The 16,308-nt window shown below is 44.5% G+C and overlaps 1 protein-coding gene across 1 annotated transcript; it reads left to right on the forward strand.

The window, feature by feature from the left end:
• Nucleotides 1-668: 668 nt before the first annotated feature.
• On the forward strand, nt 669-16,308 carry TMEM233 (transmembrane protein 233). The gene is made up of 3 exons (XM_071445501.1): nt 669-1,029; nt 8,706-8,840; nt 14,501-16,308. The coding sequence occupies exons 1-3, from the start codon at nt 841-843 to the stop codon at nt 14,510-14,512; spliced, it is 336 nt and encodes a 111-aa protein (XP_071301602.1). The 5' UTR covers nt 669-840; the 3' UTR covers nt 14,513-16,308.

Consider the following 16,308-nt stretch of genomic DNA (forward strand, 5'->3'; position numbering starts at 1 on the left):
CCTTCATCTGACCAAAAGTCTCTATTTTGTTGATACAGGTGTGAAGGTTTTTCTAGGACCACGTAGCAGAAACAGCCTATTCCTTTCTCAGTGTAGGCTGCCATGTCACTCCTCACCAACTTGAAAACCATTATGGAAATAGATCTTTATTTACTTGTGGTCGTTTGGGTTTTTTCCCCCCGTATGTTAGGTTTTAGAGATAATATTTATTTCCTTGCTCCCTTTCGTGCATCCCCCACAGTGGGTTTCACCTTACAGATGTCATGTTCAAGTAATAACAGAATGATTTGCTAAAACATTGACCTCAATGTTTTAAATTCGTTAGTTTCTGCTGCTCTTCAATGCTTTTTGCTAAGTTCAGCAAGAGGCTGAGGTGGCAAATTCAGTCCAGGTGCGAGGAAATGGCTTTGCGGGCTTTACCCCGCTTGCTGAAGCGGCTGGGACACTTGGAAACGCGAGTTTAAGAACGCAGCGCAGTTCTCCCGGGGGTTGTGCAAACTCGGCTCAAGTCCTTTAACTGCAGGAGCTGCAGAAGTTCCCTGAAGGCCGGAGCAGCCGCGGGTTTTGCTGCCCGGCCGCGCTGCGGCAGCGCCGGGGGCGCTCCCGGGGCCGGGCGGGAGCAGCGCGGGGACCCCGCGGGGCCGGGGCGCGGGGAGCCTCGGCGGGCGGCGTCGGGCCGGGCGCTCTTCCCATCGCTCCCCGGGATCGCTGAGACCCGCGGCAGCCCCCCCGCCCCGCCCGGCCCCGTCCCGGGGCGGCTCCCTTGGCTCGGCGCCGCTCGGTCCCGCCTGCCCGGAGCGCTGGGCTTTCCGCGCCGCCCGCCCGCCGCACCGCAGCCCCATGTCCGCGCTCCCCGCCGGCGCCGACATCAAGCGGGCTCTGGAGAACAGCCCCGAGACCAACATCGAGGATGAGCTGCCCGACGAGCCGCCGCCGCCGCGGCCCAAGAACTACCTGCTCCTCAGCATCCTCTCCTGCTTCTGTCCCGCCTATCCCGTCAACATCGTCGCCTTCGTGTTCGCCGTCATGGTGAGTAGCACCTCCGGCCTGGGCTCCGAGCCGGCCCCGGCAGGGAAAGGGGCAGCAGCCGCCTTGGAGCCGCTTGTCCCGGGAGCTGCGGACACCGGGTGAGGCAGCGAGCCTGGGAGCATCAGCGGGCGCGGGCAGGGGGACCACCGAGCTATCCCAGCAGCGATGGAAAACGTGGAGTGAAAGGCAGTTTCCAACAAGTTTTCACTGTCAGGTGGCGGGTTTATTCCAGTTAACGGGGTTTGTTGCATCAACTAAGCCGCACGCTGAACTGGACAGAGTATCTGTGTGAAAGTGTCAGCTGGAGAACAGAAATCAGATTTGGTTTCTGCTTTAGTTAATCAAATATAATAGGAGTGCCTTTTTTTCCAGTAAACAGGCTCTTTGATACTATTTGTTGGAATAATACAGATGATGATAACGATTGTAGGTTGTTGGCAATTGCCCGTGTAAATTGAGTATTAAACACACTGAGACAACAGCCTTACTCCTACAATCTGAAATTGATACACTTTGTCCTTAATAACCCAGCAATCCCCTTAACTTCCAAAGGATTGTTGGAACAGAATCTCCTTCTCTGAGTTAAAAGTTGCAGAGTCAGATCCAGAGTTTTCTAGTCATATACGTGATCGGTGTTATCAGTAACACTGCAATGTATTTCTGTTGTTTAGGAGCTGAAAAAGGTTTAAAACATGTTGTGTATTTTCATCCTTTTCTCTGACAGCCAAGCTGAGAAGGTAAGTAAAAATGTAGTTATTTCTTTTTGCAATTAAGTATAAGAATAGCTAACTATGTCTAAAATATCCCAAAACACACTTTTGTAAAGTGTGACAAGTAAAGATTGATGAGAAATCACATTGCTACATTGCTGAAGTTTGAAAACTACTATTCCAAAGCCATTGTTCAAGTTTTGGTTGGTTTTTTGTTTGTTTGTTTGTTTTTTGGGGGTTTTTTTGTTTGGTTTTTTTTTTTCTTTGTAGTTAAGTATTAGATGTCTTCTTTTTTTTTTTTTTTCTTTTTTTTCTTTTTTTTTTTTAATTTTCTTCCTTCTGTGTTTATCTTCTTTGTTGTTACCTTAACTATACAATATGCTTTTTCCCTTATTTTGGGAAGATTTGGTTCTGCTGGTACTCAGCATCCTTTCTGTCCATGGACACCGAGGGTGCTATATAAAGTAATGAGAGCTGATGATGTGGGGCTGGGAGCGTCTGTTCCCTGTGACACTGCTTTCATCAAGGTGCTGGGGCTGTACAGAAGTTAACTGTCAGGGACAGAATTTGGCCTCTAAAGATTTTTGCACCCCATATGGAGAAATCTCCACCCACAGCCTGGTTGAAGTTCATGCAGGCTTCTGGAGTCAGGCATCAGTAACTGTTACCGGGGGATTTGAAGGAACCAGGGTGGGAAGAGCACTTCCTGAATGCTGAACAGCCTGTGCGGGTCTCAGCTGCTCACTCCCTTACAGGGGGACACAAAAACCAGACCAGTGACCTCCCCTGTCTGGGAATAGCATCTGTTTCAACACATCCTACCTAAAACCTCTCCTTTTCTATAAAAATAGCATGTCCAATTTCCTTTCCACAGCCTGACCCCCCTGCCTTTCCAAGCTGCAACCTGTAACTGCTGCATTATCCTCAGCTGCAGGTTCTGCATTGTAGCCTGGGCTGGTTTTATTTCCACTTCTGCTGGGATCTGCACCCTCCCACCCTTTCTCAGCTGGAGCTGCTAAGGGTTAACACTGAGATACAAGAGTGGGTTATATTCTTTTCTTGCAGAAGACACCTTTACAGTCTGCAGAGCTTACCTGAGACCTTGGGTCAGATTTAAAGCCTCTCACAAGTGGATTTTCTACAAATTTCCACTTCATAAAATGGACCTAAAAGGAAAAGTCCTGTTGGCTTCTAGAGGGGGCATGGTTCAGCACCCTGTGTACCTGTGTCATGTCCTCCTTAACTGTTCTAAATTCAGACAATGTTTTCACTCTAAAAGTAGAGTCTGGGCTCTAACACACCCCCAAAATAAGTGACAGATTTGTTTTCAGTCTCTTCTGTCTCTTCTGCTGCCCCATTTACAACTCCAGCACTGGTTTCCTCACTCCTTTCTCACCTTTGGAGGCTCAAACCTCACCGTTACAGATCTTACCTCCTTTACTTTATTTTTAGAATAAACCTTTTGCAAGTTCTCCTTATTGCAATAATAACTTTCCTTGCTCCTTACCTGTCTGTTTCTCATGGCAGGGGTCAGAGGAGAGCTGGTAGAAAGGGCATTATTGGCATCACTGTTTTGCCATACTGGCATTACAAGAGCCCCCCTCCAATAAGCCACTGACCACCTGCAGGGTGAGCACTGCCCAGCATTTCTGGCAAATGGAGTTCTGTTTTCCCCAGGAGTCCTGGCTGTAGGATCACTGCTCTCAATACCTTGTGCAGCCCCAGATGCCATCAGTTCTGCTCCTTGTTGCTTCCAGCAGCTGGGTCACTGTGAGCAGCTGTGTCACACTGCTGTGCCATCAGTTGGCTCAGTCACCCCCCTCAGCTCTGCCCTGTTCTTTGCATACAAGTGTACCCACAGGCAAGAGTTGGGGGCAGGTACCAGGTCAGGAGGCTTCTGTGGCACAGGAGATTTCTCTGGTGTGGGGCTGGGGGTGGGCACTGTGTCACTGAGCTCTTTGGCTCCTTGTCTGCAGTGATTAACCCAAAGAGCTCTCAGTGAGCTGCCAGCTGTGTCTGAGACCTGGCTGGGGTGGACTGGTTGTGTCTGGCTCATGGGGTCAGAGCTAGAGGGAGGCTGTGGAATAACTCTGGGAAATGAATCAGATATTTTCAATGCCAGCACTGAGATCTGACAACTGAACATGTTTTGTTGGCCCTTCTCAGTACCCCCCTTCAGCTGTCTTCATTTCAGAGATCTCTATGTCAGACTAGTTCTGTAATTCCATAGGGCCTTACATTTGTAACAACCTCCAAACAGTCTCTCCAAAGCTATTTCTCACTGATTTTTGCTCCAAACTCCCTCTTGCTGTTGACACATTTTTGTTTAATCATTTCCATGCTTCAAACAACATATGTGGTCAAGCTGTGACAATCTTGGCTCATCTTTCTCTGATAGTAACAAGTTCTTTGTCTGCATTTGTTGCTGTTGGATTCAGATGCCTTGTCTTTATATGGGTTTCCCTAAGCAGAGACAACAAATTAGAGGGTGGTGGAAGCCTTGGGGACAGGAAAGGATGGACCTTGCTTTCTCAGGGAGCCACCTCTTAACTGGGATCCTCACAAGCCATGTGCAGTGTGTTGGCTGTGGCCAGCTCAGTGACCAGCAGAGTGACCAATGTTTCTGTATTTAGAAAGTTTACTTGCAGAGTTTATTATTTATACACCCCTTGTTAGGTAGCTTGTAGGTACCTGGATATCTAACACCATATGGGACAGCCTGTACTCACTTCAGGAATATTAAACAGCATATTTAATATTCAGGAATATTAAACAACAGGGCTCAGCAGCTGCTGTTAAGGCATTTTTCCATGGCCCTGCCTTTGCAAACTGCTAGGTTTTGGTTTTTCCTCACCAGCATCCTGCAGAGCCAACTCCCCTTTCACGTGTCCTGCTCAGCACCTGCCTGTTCTGAATTGCTCCCCAAGTCCCCCCTCTCCTTTGTGTTTCCCTGTGAGCTGTTCCTACAGTGAGGAGTCACCCTGAGTCAGCAGGCCTGGTTCTTCCTGAGGTCTGAACTAGACAGTGTCTCCTTTCCAGGCACAGCCAATTAAGGTTCACCCAGCCTGGCTTATAGAGCCTAAAAAATGCTGATCAGAGAACCTCAGTCTGGTTTGCCCAGATCTGTAAGAATTGTAGAGGAAGATTTCTGAAGCAACTCAGTGTTCTTTCATGTTTTTGCCATGATCAGTGCTCTGGGAGTGTGGAACAGAAAATACACATAAAAAGGGATTAATATTGTATAGCTAATTCAGCACATTTCTGTTCACATGAGGTTAAGTCACTTTATTGTTGAACTGAGAATGTTTTATAAATAGATGTGTGTGAACCTGGTGAAGTCACTGAGATTACTCAAGTAAATAAACAGCTGCAGAACTGTGGCTTTAATTTACATTATGACTTCATAGCCAGTGAGGTAGCAGAAACCTGAGAAATCATATGGTGTTAGGTTGAAAAGGGCTGAAATTTGTTTTAAATGTTGGACAGACCAAATGCCTCATACAGATAACATGTTCTCAATATATTGCCCAGCCCTTGGAATTAGATAGATGTAATAGTTAAAGCTTTAACAGTTGATGTTATCACTGTCTAATGTTGAAAACTGGAAGCTTGACCAGGAGCCCTTTGAAGTAGACGGAAGTAATGAATTTCAAAAAGCTTTGCATCAGACCCCAACCACTCCCTCAAACCTCTTATTTTTTTATTGAATGCTTTCTAAGTTATTTCATTTAATTTAAACCTCTTCATAGAGAAACTTTGGTCTCCTTCCTGACTCTCCCAAATCCTATTCTTTATCATTAATGTTGTTTTCCTCCTCTTCATCGTGGATTTATATTAAAATGACATTATTTATTAAAGTTTCCACGGTGAATTATTTATGCAGTACCTGCAGAAATCACATGGACATTTTCCAGACTTCCTAAATACATTAGTAAAATGGCCCAGAACTGCAAGCTGATGGTGTCAGGTCTTGCTTACAACTCTGTCTCACTTTTGAGACCACAAGCCTGGGGAACTGAGTCGCTGGTGTCTGCAGAACCCCTCTGCAGCTGCCATGCAAGGGGAGTGCTTTGATAAGAGGTGAGCACAAAGTCCAGGGCCAGGGTGTCTGTGGTGCTTTTCTGCGTTTCTCCCTGCAGCCACAGTGGCACTGGTGGTTGTTGGCAGACACAGGAGGAGGTCAGTCTGCTCAGGGCCAAGCTGAGCTGTGTTTCTCCTCATAATCCTTTTAAAGACCTTTCCAAATGTGCTTGGAGAAAGCTCTTCTGCAGCCAGAACTGCTGGGGACAGTGGAGTGGCTTTGGTGAGAGGACAGTGCCAGCCCCTTTGTAGCCGGATCAGGGCTGGCACTGTCCTGTTTGACCATGTGCTCGTGTCCATCTCTCATTTCCACATCTGCCCTCTTTCCCCATTGTGTGCTTTCCAACCTCAATGAAATCTGACAGCAGAGCAGAGGTTTTAGTGATATTCTTTGGGGACACAAACCAGAGAAATGTTTAGGCATGTGGGCTTCCTGGAAGGGAAGAAATGCATCAGTGCTCTCTTTAAGGACATGAGTGCATCAGCATCTCAGCCTTTCGTAGGCTCCAGAGAGTAAGTACCTGCACTTATCCTTGAGATGCAGTTCTAGGAATGCAGGCTGTGTTGCTTTGGGACTGTCTGGGCTGGGCTGATGCTCCTGCAGTGCTGACACCACGAGTGCACCCAGCCCATTAGCTCCGTGTGCTCACTAATTGACACAGCACACACATCGTGCCCCTCATTGCTTTCCTGCTTGGGAGAAATGGCTCTACAGCAGTGCTTGGTGTGCTCTGAACTTCATTCCTTTCCTGCCCTCCACAGCCTCAGCTCGTCACTCTGTTGTTCTGTTTGCTGCAAAAAGTGATTTATAGCTGAAGCACTTTCATTATAGCACTTGGTGGTACCTCATACAGTCTTCTAGAGACAATCTGAATTCTTCAGTCCAGAGAGCAGTTAATTTGATCAGGTCCCCATATCTCTCCCCCTACTCTTCCCATTTCTCTGATACCTCCTGAAATATATACAAGATACTAAAAACCATGTTTGACTAATCTGATTCCCTGAGGAAGTATGCTGAGTTCAATAGTGAAATCTGATCTAGAAATCTGGACTCAGTGTTATGGCTTATGAACTCAAACTCTCATGATTTTACAAAAGAATTCTTAGGAATAATGCCCTTTTTAATGCTTTGATAGCATCTCATTCTTGGGAAAAAAATTCTACAAACTGTGTTTAGACTCATGTACTACAGTACTTCGTGTGGTTCACTGAATCTTTTCCTTTAAAATGGTTTGGTTAAACCAAAAATTAATTCAGAAAATCCAATAGTCTGCCTCACAAAAGCCTAGAGGATCAGAGTGGTCCTATCACACATTGCAATCTGAGCATGTAATGAATGTAAAGCATCTGCTAAGTCATGGGTGGGTAGAGAGAAACTCGAGTCTCTTGAGATAATATGGGGATATCTGATGCATACCTCAGGATGGATATGATAATGATTATCAGTGTTGTCCAGAAATGCAAAGGAACAACACTTCTAGCCCATGAGGATGGCACTCAGATGTTTTGTTCAAATGACCTATATTTCTTCGGTTTGTATTTTTCCCACCACTAGCAAACTACCTATTAATTCTTCAAACTTTGTTTGGAAAAGTAAAATATTGGAAAAATAGGTGATTAGTAAGCTTTTTAAAGTTTTACTGAGACTTTCTCTAAAAATGCAGCCTGTTTATGCTCTTTTTGATGCTTATAGTCTTGTAAAGCATAAGAATTTATCTCACTGCTAGTGAAGTGGCCAACTAACAATTCCCATATACTACAAAACTATTTCCAAAGATAAAAGCCACTGGTTTCTGCAAGTGGGTGGATGTTGGTTTGACAGCTTTTATGCTGGTATGTGTGGTATTTTCAGGGTCCCATGTCATTGGGAGGAAAGATGAATCTGACTCCCTGTTCTTAGAAGGCTAATTTATTATTATATTATATTATATTATATTATATTATATTATATTATATTATATTATATTATATTATGCTATACTAAAGAATAGAGACAGGATACTTAGAGAAGGCTAGAAGATACTAATGAAAAATTCATTACTCTCTCCAGAGCCTCAACACAGCTGGCTGTGATTGGCCATTAAGTTAAAACAAATCACATATTGGATAAACAATCTCCAAACCACATTCCAAAGCACTCCAAAACACAGGAGAAGCAAATCAGATAATATTGTTTTCTTTTTTTCTCTGAGGCTTCTCAGCTTCCCAGGAGAAGAATCCTGGGCAAGGGGATTTTTCAGAAAATATGATGGTGACAGGTGTGTATCATATAAATCACTGAACAAAACAAAACAAAACAAAAAAAAAACCAAAAAAAACACAAAAAAACACAAAACAAACAAACGAAAACAAACAAACAAACAAAAAAAGAGCTGTAGCCTCAATGAAAGGTACTGAAAATTGTTGACAATGGAGAGAGATGGGGAGACTGGTGATCAGAATCCAATTTTATTGTGGGACACAAACACTTATATACTATTGCAAGGAGACTGGTAATGTGTACTACAATGATTAGGTTAAAATCACATACACAAACTTATGCATATAACAACATCTCTTGCTTGCAGAGTTTAATGGGATTTTCTTTTTCTGGTAAACCTGTTTGATTTAATCTTCTTGCAATCCAGGTCTAATTTTCAAAGTTCAGTTTGCTTTTGCCAAAGCATCCTGTTATCAAATCTCTTATCTTAACCAGGTCCAAAGTCAATGATCTGTCTTGTGTCCCCCAACATTCCAACAGAAAATGAGTGGGACAGAAAATTGGACTCCCTGCTTACCTTGGCAGTGGACATTGATTTGTTCTGTTGGTTCAGAGCTGTTGTGCTGCTCTGCCAACAGGTTTGTGTTTGAAGGGCAGAGCTGTGATTCCCTGTTTGCCCTCTGCAGGCTCTGAACAGTTACAACCAGGGGGACATAGAAGGCTCCAAGCGGCTGGGTCGCAACGCGCTCTGGGTGGCCGTGGCCTCCATCATCATCGGCCTCTTCATCATCGGCATCTACTGCGCGGTTCACTTCACCACGGTGAGCAAGGGCTCTCACAGCCCTCCCTGCAGGCCTCCAGAGCAAGGCACTAAGGGCTGCCAAAACCTCCTCTCTCTATCTATCCAGGGATGCATGTATGCTTTCCAAAAGGATTTTATTGTATTTTACACTTTAGAAAATTCTGTTGACTGTGGTTAAACGCAAGCGACTCTGTCTTAGCAGCAGGTGGTTTTCTAGAAACTCTTGCAGCTCCAATATGTTTTTCCAATTTTGGCCAGTTGCTTTTTCGTTTTTCTCCTCCTCAGCTTCACCATCTTTCAGATCAAGTGACCTGAGATCTTTAAATTTCAGGTAACAGAGTCCCCAGGTGATAATTTTCAGTCTCATGTCTGGCCAACCAATCTTTTAGCTCTGCAAGGAGGAGACAACAGTCAATTACTCCTCTACTGTTTGACAGTAAAACAGATGACCAGAACTATATCAAAAGTGATCAAAAATGTCATTCTGACTGATGTCTCTGTGGGGTAAGGCCCTTCACTCTCCATGCTGTGTTATTGTCCTCCCACACCTGCAATAATAGAAACAAACAAATGAACAAATGAATCTCTGGGGTTACCCAAATGGATTACTGGAAAAGGGAACAAAAGCAATTGAGGGTATTAATAATCTTTCTTAAGGTTGTGCAACAATGTGTTCTTTTCTCCACAGTACTGTGCACTTCCCATTGAAATAACCAATTTAAATGAATTTATTATTGGCTGGTTTGGTTGGAGGGCATTTCAGTGCACTGTACAAACTTATGCATAAGCTATAAACAGAGAACACCCCATTTACCACTGAAATGAAGACATCTTTGGGGAGTGGAATGCAGTAACTGGTTAAACGTGTACAGCATTTTCATACAAAAATTGAAGTACAACATATTGAGCTGCAGGGAAGTTACTGGACAGGGGGTCCAGCTCTGTGGGACATTATTAGATGGTGCTGCAGACTCTAAGTGTCCTGTGCATTCATTAATTTTCTGTGCATTTTGCAAGCAAGAGTCTTGGTTCAGCTTGTGTTCAGCTCATTCAGCGCTGGCAGATTTAAACCCAAGGCCTTCAGGCTGGGGGTGCCAAGTTTTGTAATTGACAGCAGCAGTAAATTCCACCACCTTGCTCATCATTTCTCAGGCAAGGAGAGCAGCTCAGTTATTTTTTCAAAGTAGGGGAGGGAAAGGCAGTGTGAGGAGTGGCAGACAGCACTGCTCTGAAGCATTCACAGTGACCAGGCAGCAGCAAACCAGTATAATAGAACTTTGTTTTTCCTATGAGGACTTTTTAAATTGGTTTTGGTTCTGGGTTTTTTTTTAAAGAGAAAACTTTCTGTTGGGTAGAGGCAGCCAGATGCCTGGGAACCCTCAGAACACTGCTGGGATATTAATTTCTGTACATAGTTTCCACAGAGCTTTCTTGGCCAAATGGCACCATGACTTTTGTGAGGAGTCCAGGTTCACTGGATTCACTCTTCTCTCTGCCCTTCCAGCCTCTTCACTGCTCCCCTTCTCCCTCTCACTTGTCACCCTCCAAAGAGCTTCTAGGAAAAGATTTGATGGCAACAACAATCTTTTGATGTGAAAATGAGTGAACAGAAGCACCCAGCTGGTCTTTCCACTCTCCGTGCTTACCTGGGTCCCCTCTGTTGCCTTACTCCTGGACGTTTTTACTTTATACTAAATTGTTTTAGTCTGACATTCCACTGCTGTGAACGGCTTTTCACACCCCATTCAGTGACCTCACACCCATTTGTGCCTTTCTCATGATTATTTACTGACAGCCACTCTGCTTCTGCTGAAGTGAAGTGATGGTAAATTAATTCTGTGCTAACTTTAATATATGTTTCAATATTAGTAAGGTAGCACAAAATAGCCTTAGATACAATAATATGGCAGATTTATTTGATCACCATTAAGCACAGATTTAATGTTTCCCTGACCTACACATGCATTTTTCCTGCAAGTTAGACTTCAGCAATATGCAGGAAAAGCTTGACCCTTCCAAGATTAATTCCTATACTTTATCCACTTGAAATTAATCTGATACCACAGTACCCAGTTCTTTCTGCTGACATTCCTTGTGGCTTTTTTTGGTCTTCAAGGGATAACAAATCTCACTGCACATTACCTTGGGGAGATACTGCTGCCAGCATCAAAGATGCAAAGTGTACTGAGAACTCAAGTTCTCTTCCACAACATGAAGCCTCTGAGAAGCAACAAAAGTGAGACATCCAAGTCTGGTTGGCAGGGGGGAATCTCTATCAATTGTTACACAACTTTTCTTATAGGTACAGAAACTTGAGTCAGGCTCAGCTGGCTCTGAATCCTCCTTCAAAACAACTCCACATGCCTCAGCCAGGAGAAAAATATCAAGTCAGGTGTGTTGAGGGTAGAAATGGTGGAAGTTGCAGAGAGAGGAAGAGCAGGAAATTCCTGCTTTGAGCAAACAATGATTTTACACCACCAATAATACTCCCAAATGTACCCCCAATAATAATGGCAGACTTGGGAAGAGGAAGACCCTTTCACTTTTCAGCAAACCCCCACTTCCAAGTGTCCTCATGTGCCTTCCTTGGTTGGTTCAGTCACAGAGCAACGGTAGCACAGGAATAACAGCAGCCAACACCTACACATCTACTGCAGGGAAGAAACAGCCTTGACTTCTCATTTTGAAGATTTACTCAGAGCTAAGGCAGCTTGGGGCTTCTCCTGCTGCCTTGGAGAGCCTCATTTGTCTCAAACACTGGCATGTTATCTTTAGCAAACATATATTAAGATATGTAGTGATACACATATTTATATCCTGGAGCAGGGCCCACCCAACACTTGGGAACCATCTATGATCTGCAGCCATGCCCCTAAATGTAGGCAAGGGGAAGCCATCACGTGCATCACTGGAGCTGACAGCCCAGCAATAAAACTTGTGTGTCCTGATCAGTGTGAAGTGGCATGTCCCTCACCCTGCTGAGGGCTCTGAGTGCAGAGCTGTGCTGTGTGTGAGATCAGGGCTGTGCCTCATTCCACACTGGGCCAAATTTATTCTTACTCTTCCCCATTTGCTTTCAGCCTCCCCTGTCAGCTTCCCCTGTGCCCCTGCCTTGCCAGTCCCCAGAGCTGAGTTACATTTCCAGGGCTTGCTCAGATGTAACTTTAGCTGGTATTTGTGTCACCACAGTCTGGCCCTGCCTCAGGCATGTTGTCCATCAGGAACTGCAGTGAGAAATGGGATGTATTTGCCTTCCCTGAGGGGACAGCACTGTGACCTGGAGCAGGGCAGGGCTGTGTGCCACAGCCTGTGTGTGCCATACCCTGCTTGCTCCCACCCAGTGCCACTGTTCTCATCATGCTCCTCTCAGAAACCTTTCCCCAGACTTGCACAGGCTTGGAGTCAGCCTTCCCACCTCTAGGCATTTTGTTCAGCAAAAGGTGGTGATTTTGTCAGTCAGTGAGGGCTCTCAAGTCATTTACAATCTGTGTTTTCAGAGCAGCCTCAACGTTTTTGAAGCAGATTCCAAATTCTTTTTTGGTTTGGGTTTTGCTGACATGAGACACCCTCAGATTACATTTGAGTTCTGCTGGCAGGGTTTAGGGAAACAAGAGCCTGGGCTGGATCCTCCTTACTTAAGTGAAGGAGATCCTAGATATCCCAAACCCAATTCTTAACTGGATCTAAACATGTCATATTCTACTTCATGCTGGCATGTGAGTAGTTCAGAACAATATTCAGCTCCTCACAGCACATTACTAGACCACCTCTAGTGTCTGAGTGACACTTAGCAGTGCTGCTCAGGGCTGAACTAGAGCTCACTTGAGTTTTGCCACCCAGCTGAGCCACAAGGCATTTAATATACAGCCCACATCTTCTGTGCTCCTCTCTTGTGGACTTCTGCAGTCTGGACAAGTAGGAGTGAGCCAAGCAGAAATGTGGAGGGTGAGTGAGAGGTGTTAGAGAGAAGTAAAAACTCCAGTAGACTGAGACAGCAACAGTTTTGCTCTGAGGAAGGAAGCCAAAACGCTGTGAGTTTGGAATTTTATGCAAACCATTAGGATATTTCAATGCTTTCGTAGAGGAGCCTGAACTTCTGACCCCTTCCTTAATCTCACTTGATTTAGAACTCCGCCCCAGGGAAGCCACAGAAATGCCACCTGTCAGCATGGCTTCCAGGGAACACAGAGCCAGCCAGGCTGTGAGGAAAGCACCAGCTTGCACTGCTCAGAATCAGAAGGGTTTTAAATCAAGCACGTGTGCAGTAATGCAGCATTGGTAATTCCAGGTAGAAGGGAAAGGAGTAAGTGTTTAGACTGTGCACCAGGGACGGATGTACACGCACAGTTTCCTCACTGACTTGGAAATAATTCTTCAGGAGGAAAAGGAGTGCAAGGTTATTTTTAGTATCTCTGCTGTCCTGTTCCTGAAGCTCTCAGAAGCCTTTGCAGAAATTCCCCTCAGTGACTGCCTGTCTTTCAGAGACAGAACAAGCTGAAGACCAGCACGAGGACAGGGATCACTCAGCCAGCCTCCAGATCTTTACACTGGCCATCCTGCCCTCTGCACCTTACCATAAAAATAAACAAGTCAGGGTCTTGTGCTGCAGGGACTGGCCTGCCAGTAAGGGATAGAGCTCCAAGCCTGAAGTCAGGGCATTCCTGTTCTTTAATTCTTGGTGTCCACCCAGCCAGGGAGCTCATACTGCTGCTTTTCTATTGTAAGGGCACATACTGATTATTTCCTTGATCCTTACCTTGTTTTACTGGATTTGTGAAAACATAGGAGCCTAAAGTCCTCTACCTCTCTCTCAAAGTGTTCCCTCAACCGGGAGGCTGATCAGTGGCACAGTGTGCAGGTGCACAGACAAGGTGGTTACATCAGCCTGACTGCAAACCACATGAAAAATCCTGGTCCAGAAAGAGCTGTTTCATCTGTGCACAGAGGAGATATTCCCACAATGGATTCTACCCAGTGGAGCCATGAGTAGCATCCAAGAGACAGTCAGCAAAGGCATTAATGCTGTCTGCAGGATATATTTACTGGGCAGTGCCTTGGGTCCCAAATCCCTCCTTGAGGAGCTGCTAGAATGTATCTGCCTGATGGAGGAGATCCCTCAGACTCCAGCAGAACCCAGAATCCAGGGATATTTCAGGGCATCCATGGGTATTATCTGAGAGCTTTCCCCTACACAAGAATTTGAGGGAATTCCTCAGATCCTTGCTCTCCTAATGCAGATGCACAGGACAGGTTTCCCAGTCCTTTTAAAGCATGTTGTGTGTTACTGTGGGATTTACCAAGTTCTCCATTGCTGGAGGGTTGTTCTTGTCTGACTGCTTTATGTACCACTCCAAGGAAGCAGAGATGCTGTTGACCTCATGAATCTTTGTCAAGTAAGAGCCCATTTCCTGGAATGGAAGGCCCTGATTTGCATTGATTCAGGTAACCAAGTTTAAAAATTCAGTTCAGATTGACAGATGACCAATGCCATTAGAAACTCAGCTCCTTGACTCAAAACTGTATTGAGCTGCTAGTCTAGAGGGATGTTTGTTAAGAGAACAAGTACCACTAATGTGGCATAATGTATCCATTAGATCTGTAGAATTAATAATTTAAACTCACAGGGCAAACTCTCTGTCTTCTCCTCCTCTAAACACACATATTTCTGTGTCCTTGCAGCATGCTATCTGAAGACCAGGACTGCACTTGGATGATATCAACATGTAAACCTCTGGAGGGGGAAAAAGAAGAGATGGAAACCATTCCAGACTGTTAGCTCTGACCCTCTAAGTCTGCAGAGGCATGTTGCTGGTGAATGAACTGATAGCCCAGTTAGTTAATCAGCATGGCGTGACCAGGTTTTCAAAATTATTTATTTATAAGACATCTCAGTATAAAGCAGCATTTTCTCTTTTACCCTAATGTATAATGAGATCTTGCCCTAAAAAAAAAATCCCTTTTCTTTCTCTTTTCCATGGAATGTATGCTGGATCTGTGATGTTCCCTGGCTGACCCCAGCCAGAAAAAGCCAACATATCCAGACTGTTTAAGGTGCACAGTGTCAGATCTGATGCACAGCCCACTGAAGCTAGTAGAAGAACTCCTGTTACTTCTGGCAGATTTTGGATCAGGCCATTAAGGATTTTTTCATTACTTTAAAATAGTCTCAACATGACACAACTGTCCCCATGGGTTTGTGATTTTATCCTGCTCTGTGATTTTACAATGCCGTGGGCGCACTCTGACTCAGCAGCTGCTTTCTTTTGTCATCCTCAGCTTTTAGAACTTTACCTTGGATTTTTAAACACCTGGGACCGATTTCAATCACTTGATTATTAAGAGAGACTCTTGTTCCATAGCATCCATGTTTTTCTTAATGATTTATTTTTGTTTTGTTGTCTTTCATTGTTGCACTCCCTTGACTTAGCTCTTGTCCCTCATTAAATTTGCACTGATCATATTTTCCTCTTTAAACCTCACATATGTAAAAAGTTCCTATTTTTTTATCTGACAAAAGATCTTCTTTTTCAACAGATGTCCTTCATCCCTTTGTTGTTGTGTTTCTAGCAAGGCACATCGTTTCATTGTGTTCTGCTTTGTTCATGTGGGTTTTGTTTGGCTCATCCTCTCATCTCTGTGACTGTGTGTCACTGCAGCTAGAGATGGACAGACTTCTGCACCTCTGCCTAGTTACAGACACACTTCCTGATCCTTAGACACTACTCAGTGAGCAGCCTCGGGTTCCAGAATTGATGGCCTCTAAATTACTGCAGTTTCTTGATACCTTGTGCATGGGACAGCTGTGTTTATTAGCTGTTTCACAGAATATGATTGTTTTGTCACACAAATATCCCATGTTAAAAGGAGTGAGCTCTGGTGAGCATTAAGATGTGGCTGCATCCTCAGCAGTTGCTGCTCTGCTTTGTTACCACACCTTCAAGAGAGCTGTGCCAACTTCCTCTCCCTGCACCAACATCAACCTGGAGCAACTGCCCAGAAATCCAGGGAGCTCTGCAGGTGCAGGTGAGAGAAGAATCATCTGTCAGGAGTTCAACAGCCTATTAAAAACGAAAAAAAACACCCTCCCAGAAACCTTTACCTGTTAAAGCATATGCCTGGAAGTAGCATGTATTTTTGTGCCTTGATATTATATTTTCAATGTGCTTTTTCGCTTTCCTTCCTGCCAAATTCTGTTTTTCATTGAAGTCAGTGAAGCATTACCTCTCCTTAATTCCTGCAGTATTAAACTTCACAAACACTGGTGAAGTCAGCTGATTTATTAAACATTTACACTGATCAGATTTGTCCACATGGGAATCTTGCCACTGATTTTGATGATCCCAAGAATTGGCTGTTCTGTGAACTCCTCTTTGGTTTTTGAATACTATTTTAATGGTCTGATATGTCTTGTGGGAGCTTGCCTTATTATCAGATATGATAGAAATGTCATTGACAAGTGGAATAAAATTACTTTTAATTCATGTCTA

Source organism: Agelaius tricolor, unplaced genomic scaffold (assembly GCF_023055355.1).
Source record: "Agelaius tricolor isolate 1412-34295 unplaced genomic scaffold, bAgeTri1.0.p SCAF_20, whole genome shotgun sequence".
Classification (NCBI taxonomy): Eukaryota; Metazoa; Chordata; class Aves; order Passeriformes; family Icteridae; genus Agelaius; species Agelaius tricolor.

What these genes read in the sequence shown, in the direction of transcription:
- TMEM233 (XM_071445501.1), top strand. Translation starts at nt 841, where the DNA reads ATGTCCGCGCTCCCCGCCGGCGCCGACATCAAGCGGGCTCTGGAGAAC. An exon ending in CCTTCGTGTTCGCCGTCATG is followed by an intron (nt 1,030 to 8,705) that starts GTGAGTAGCACC and finishes TGCCCTCTGCAG; the next exon opens with GCTCTGAACAGTTACAACCA.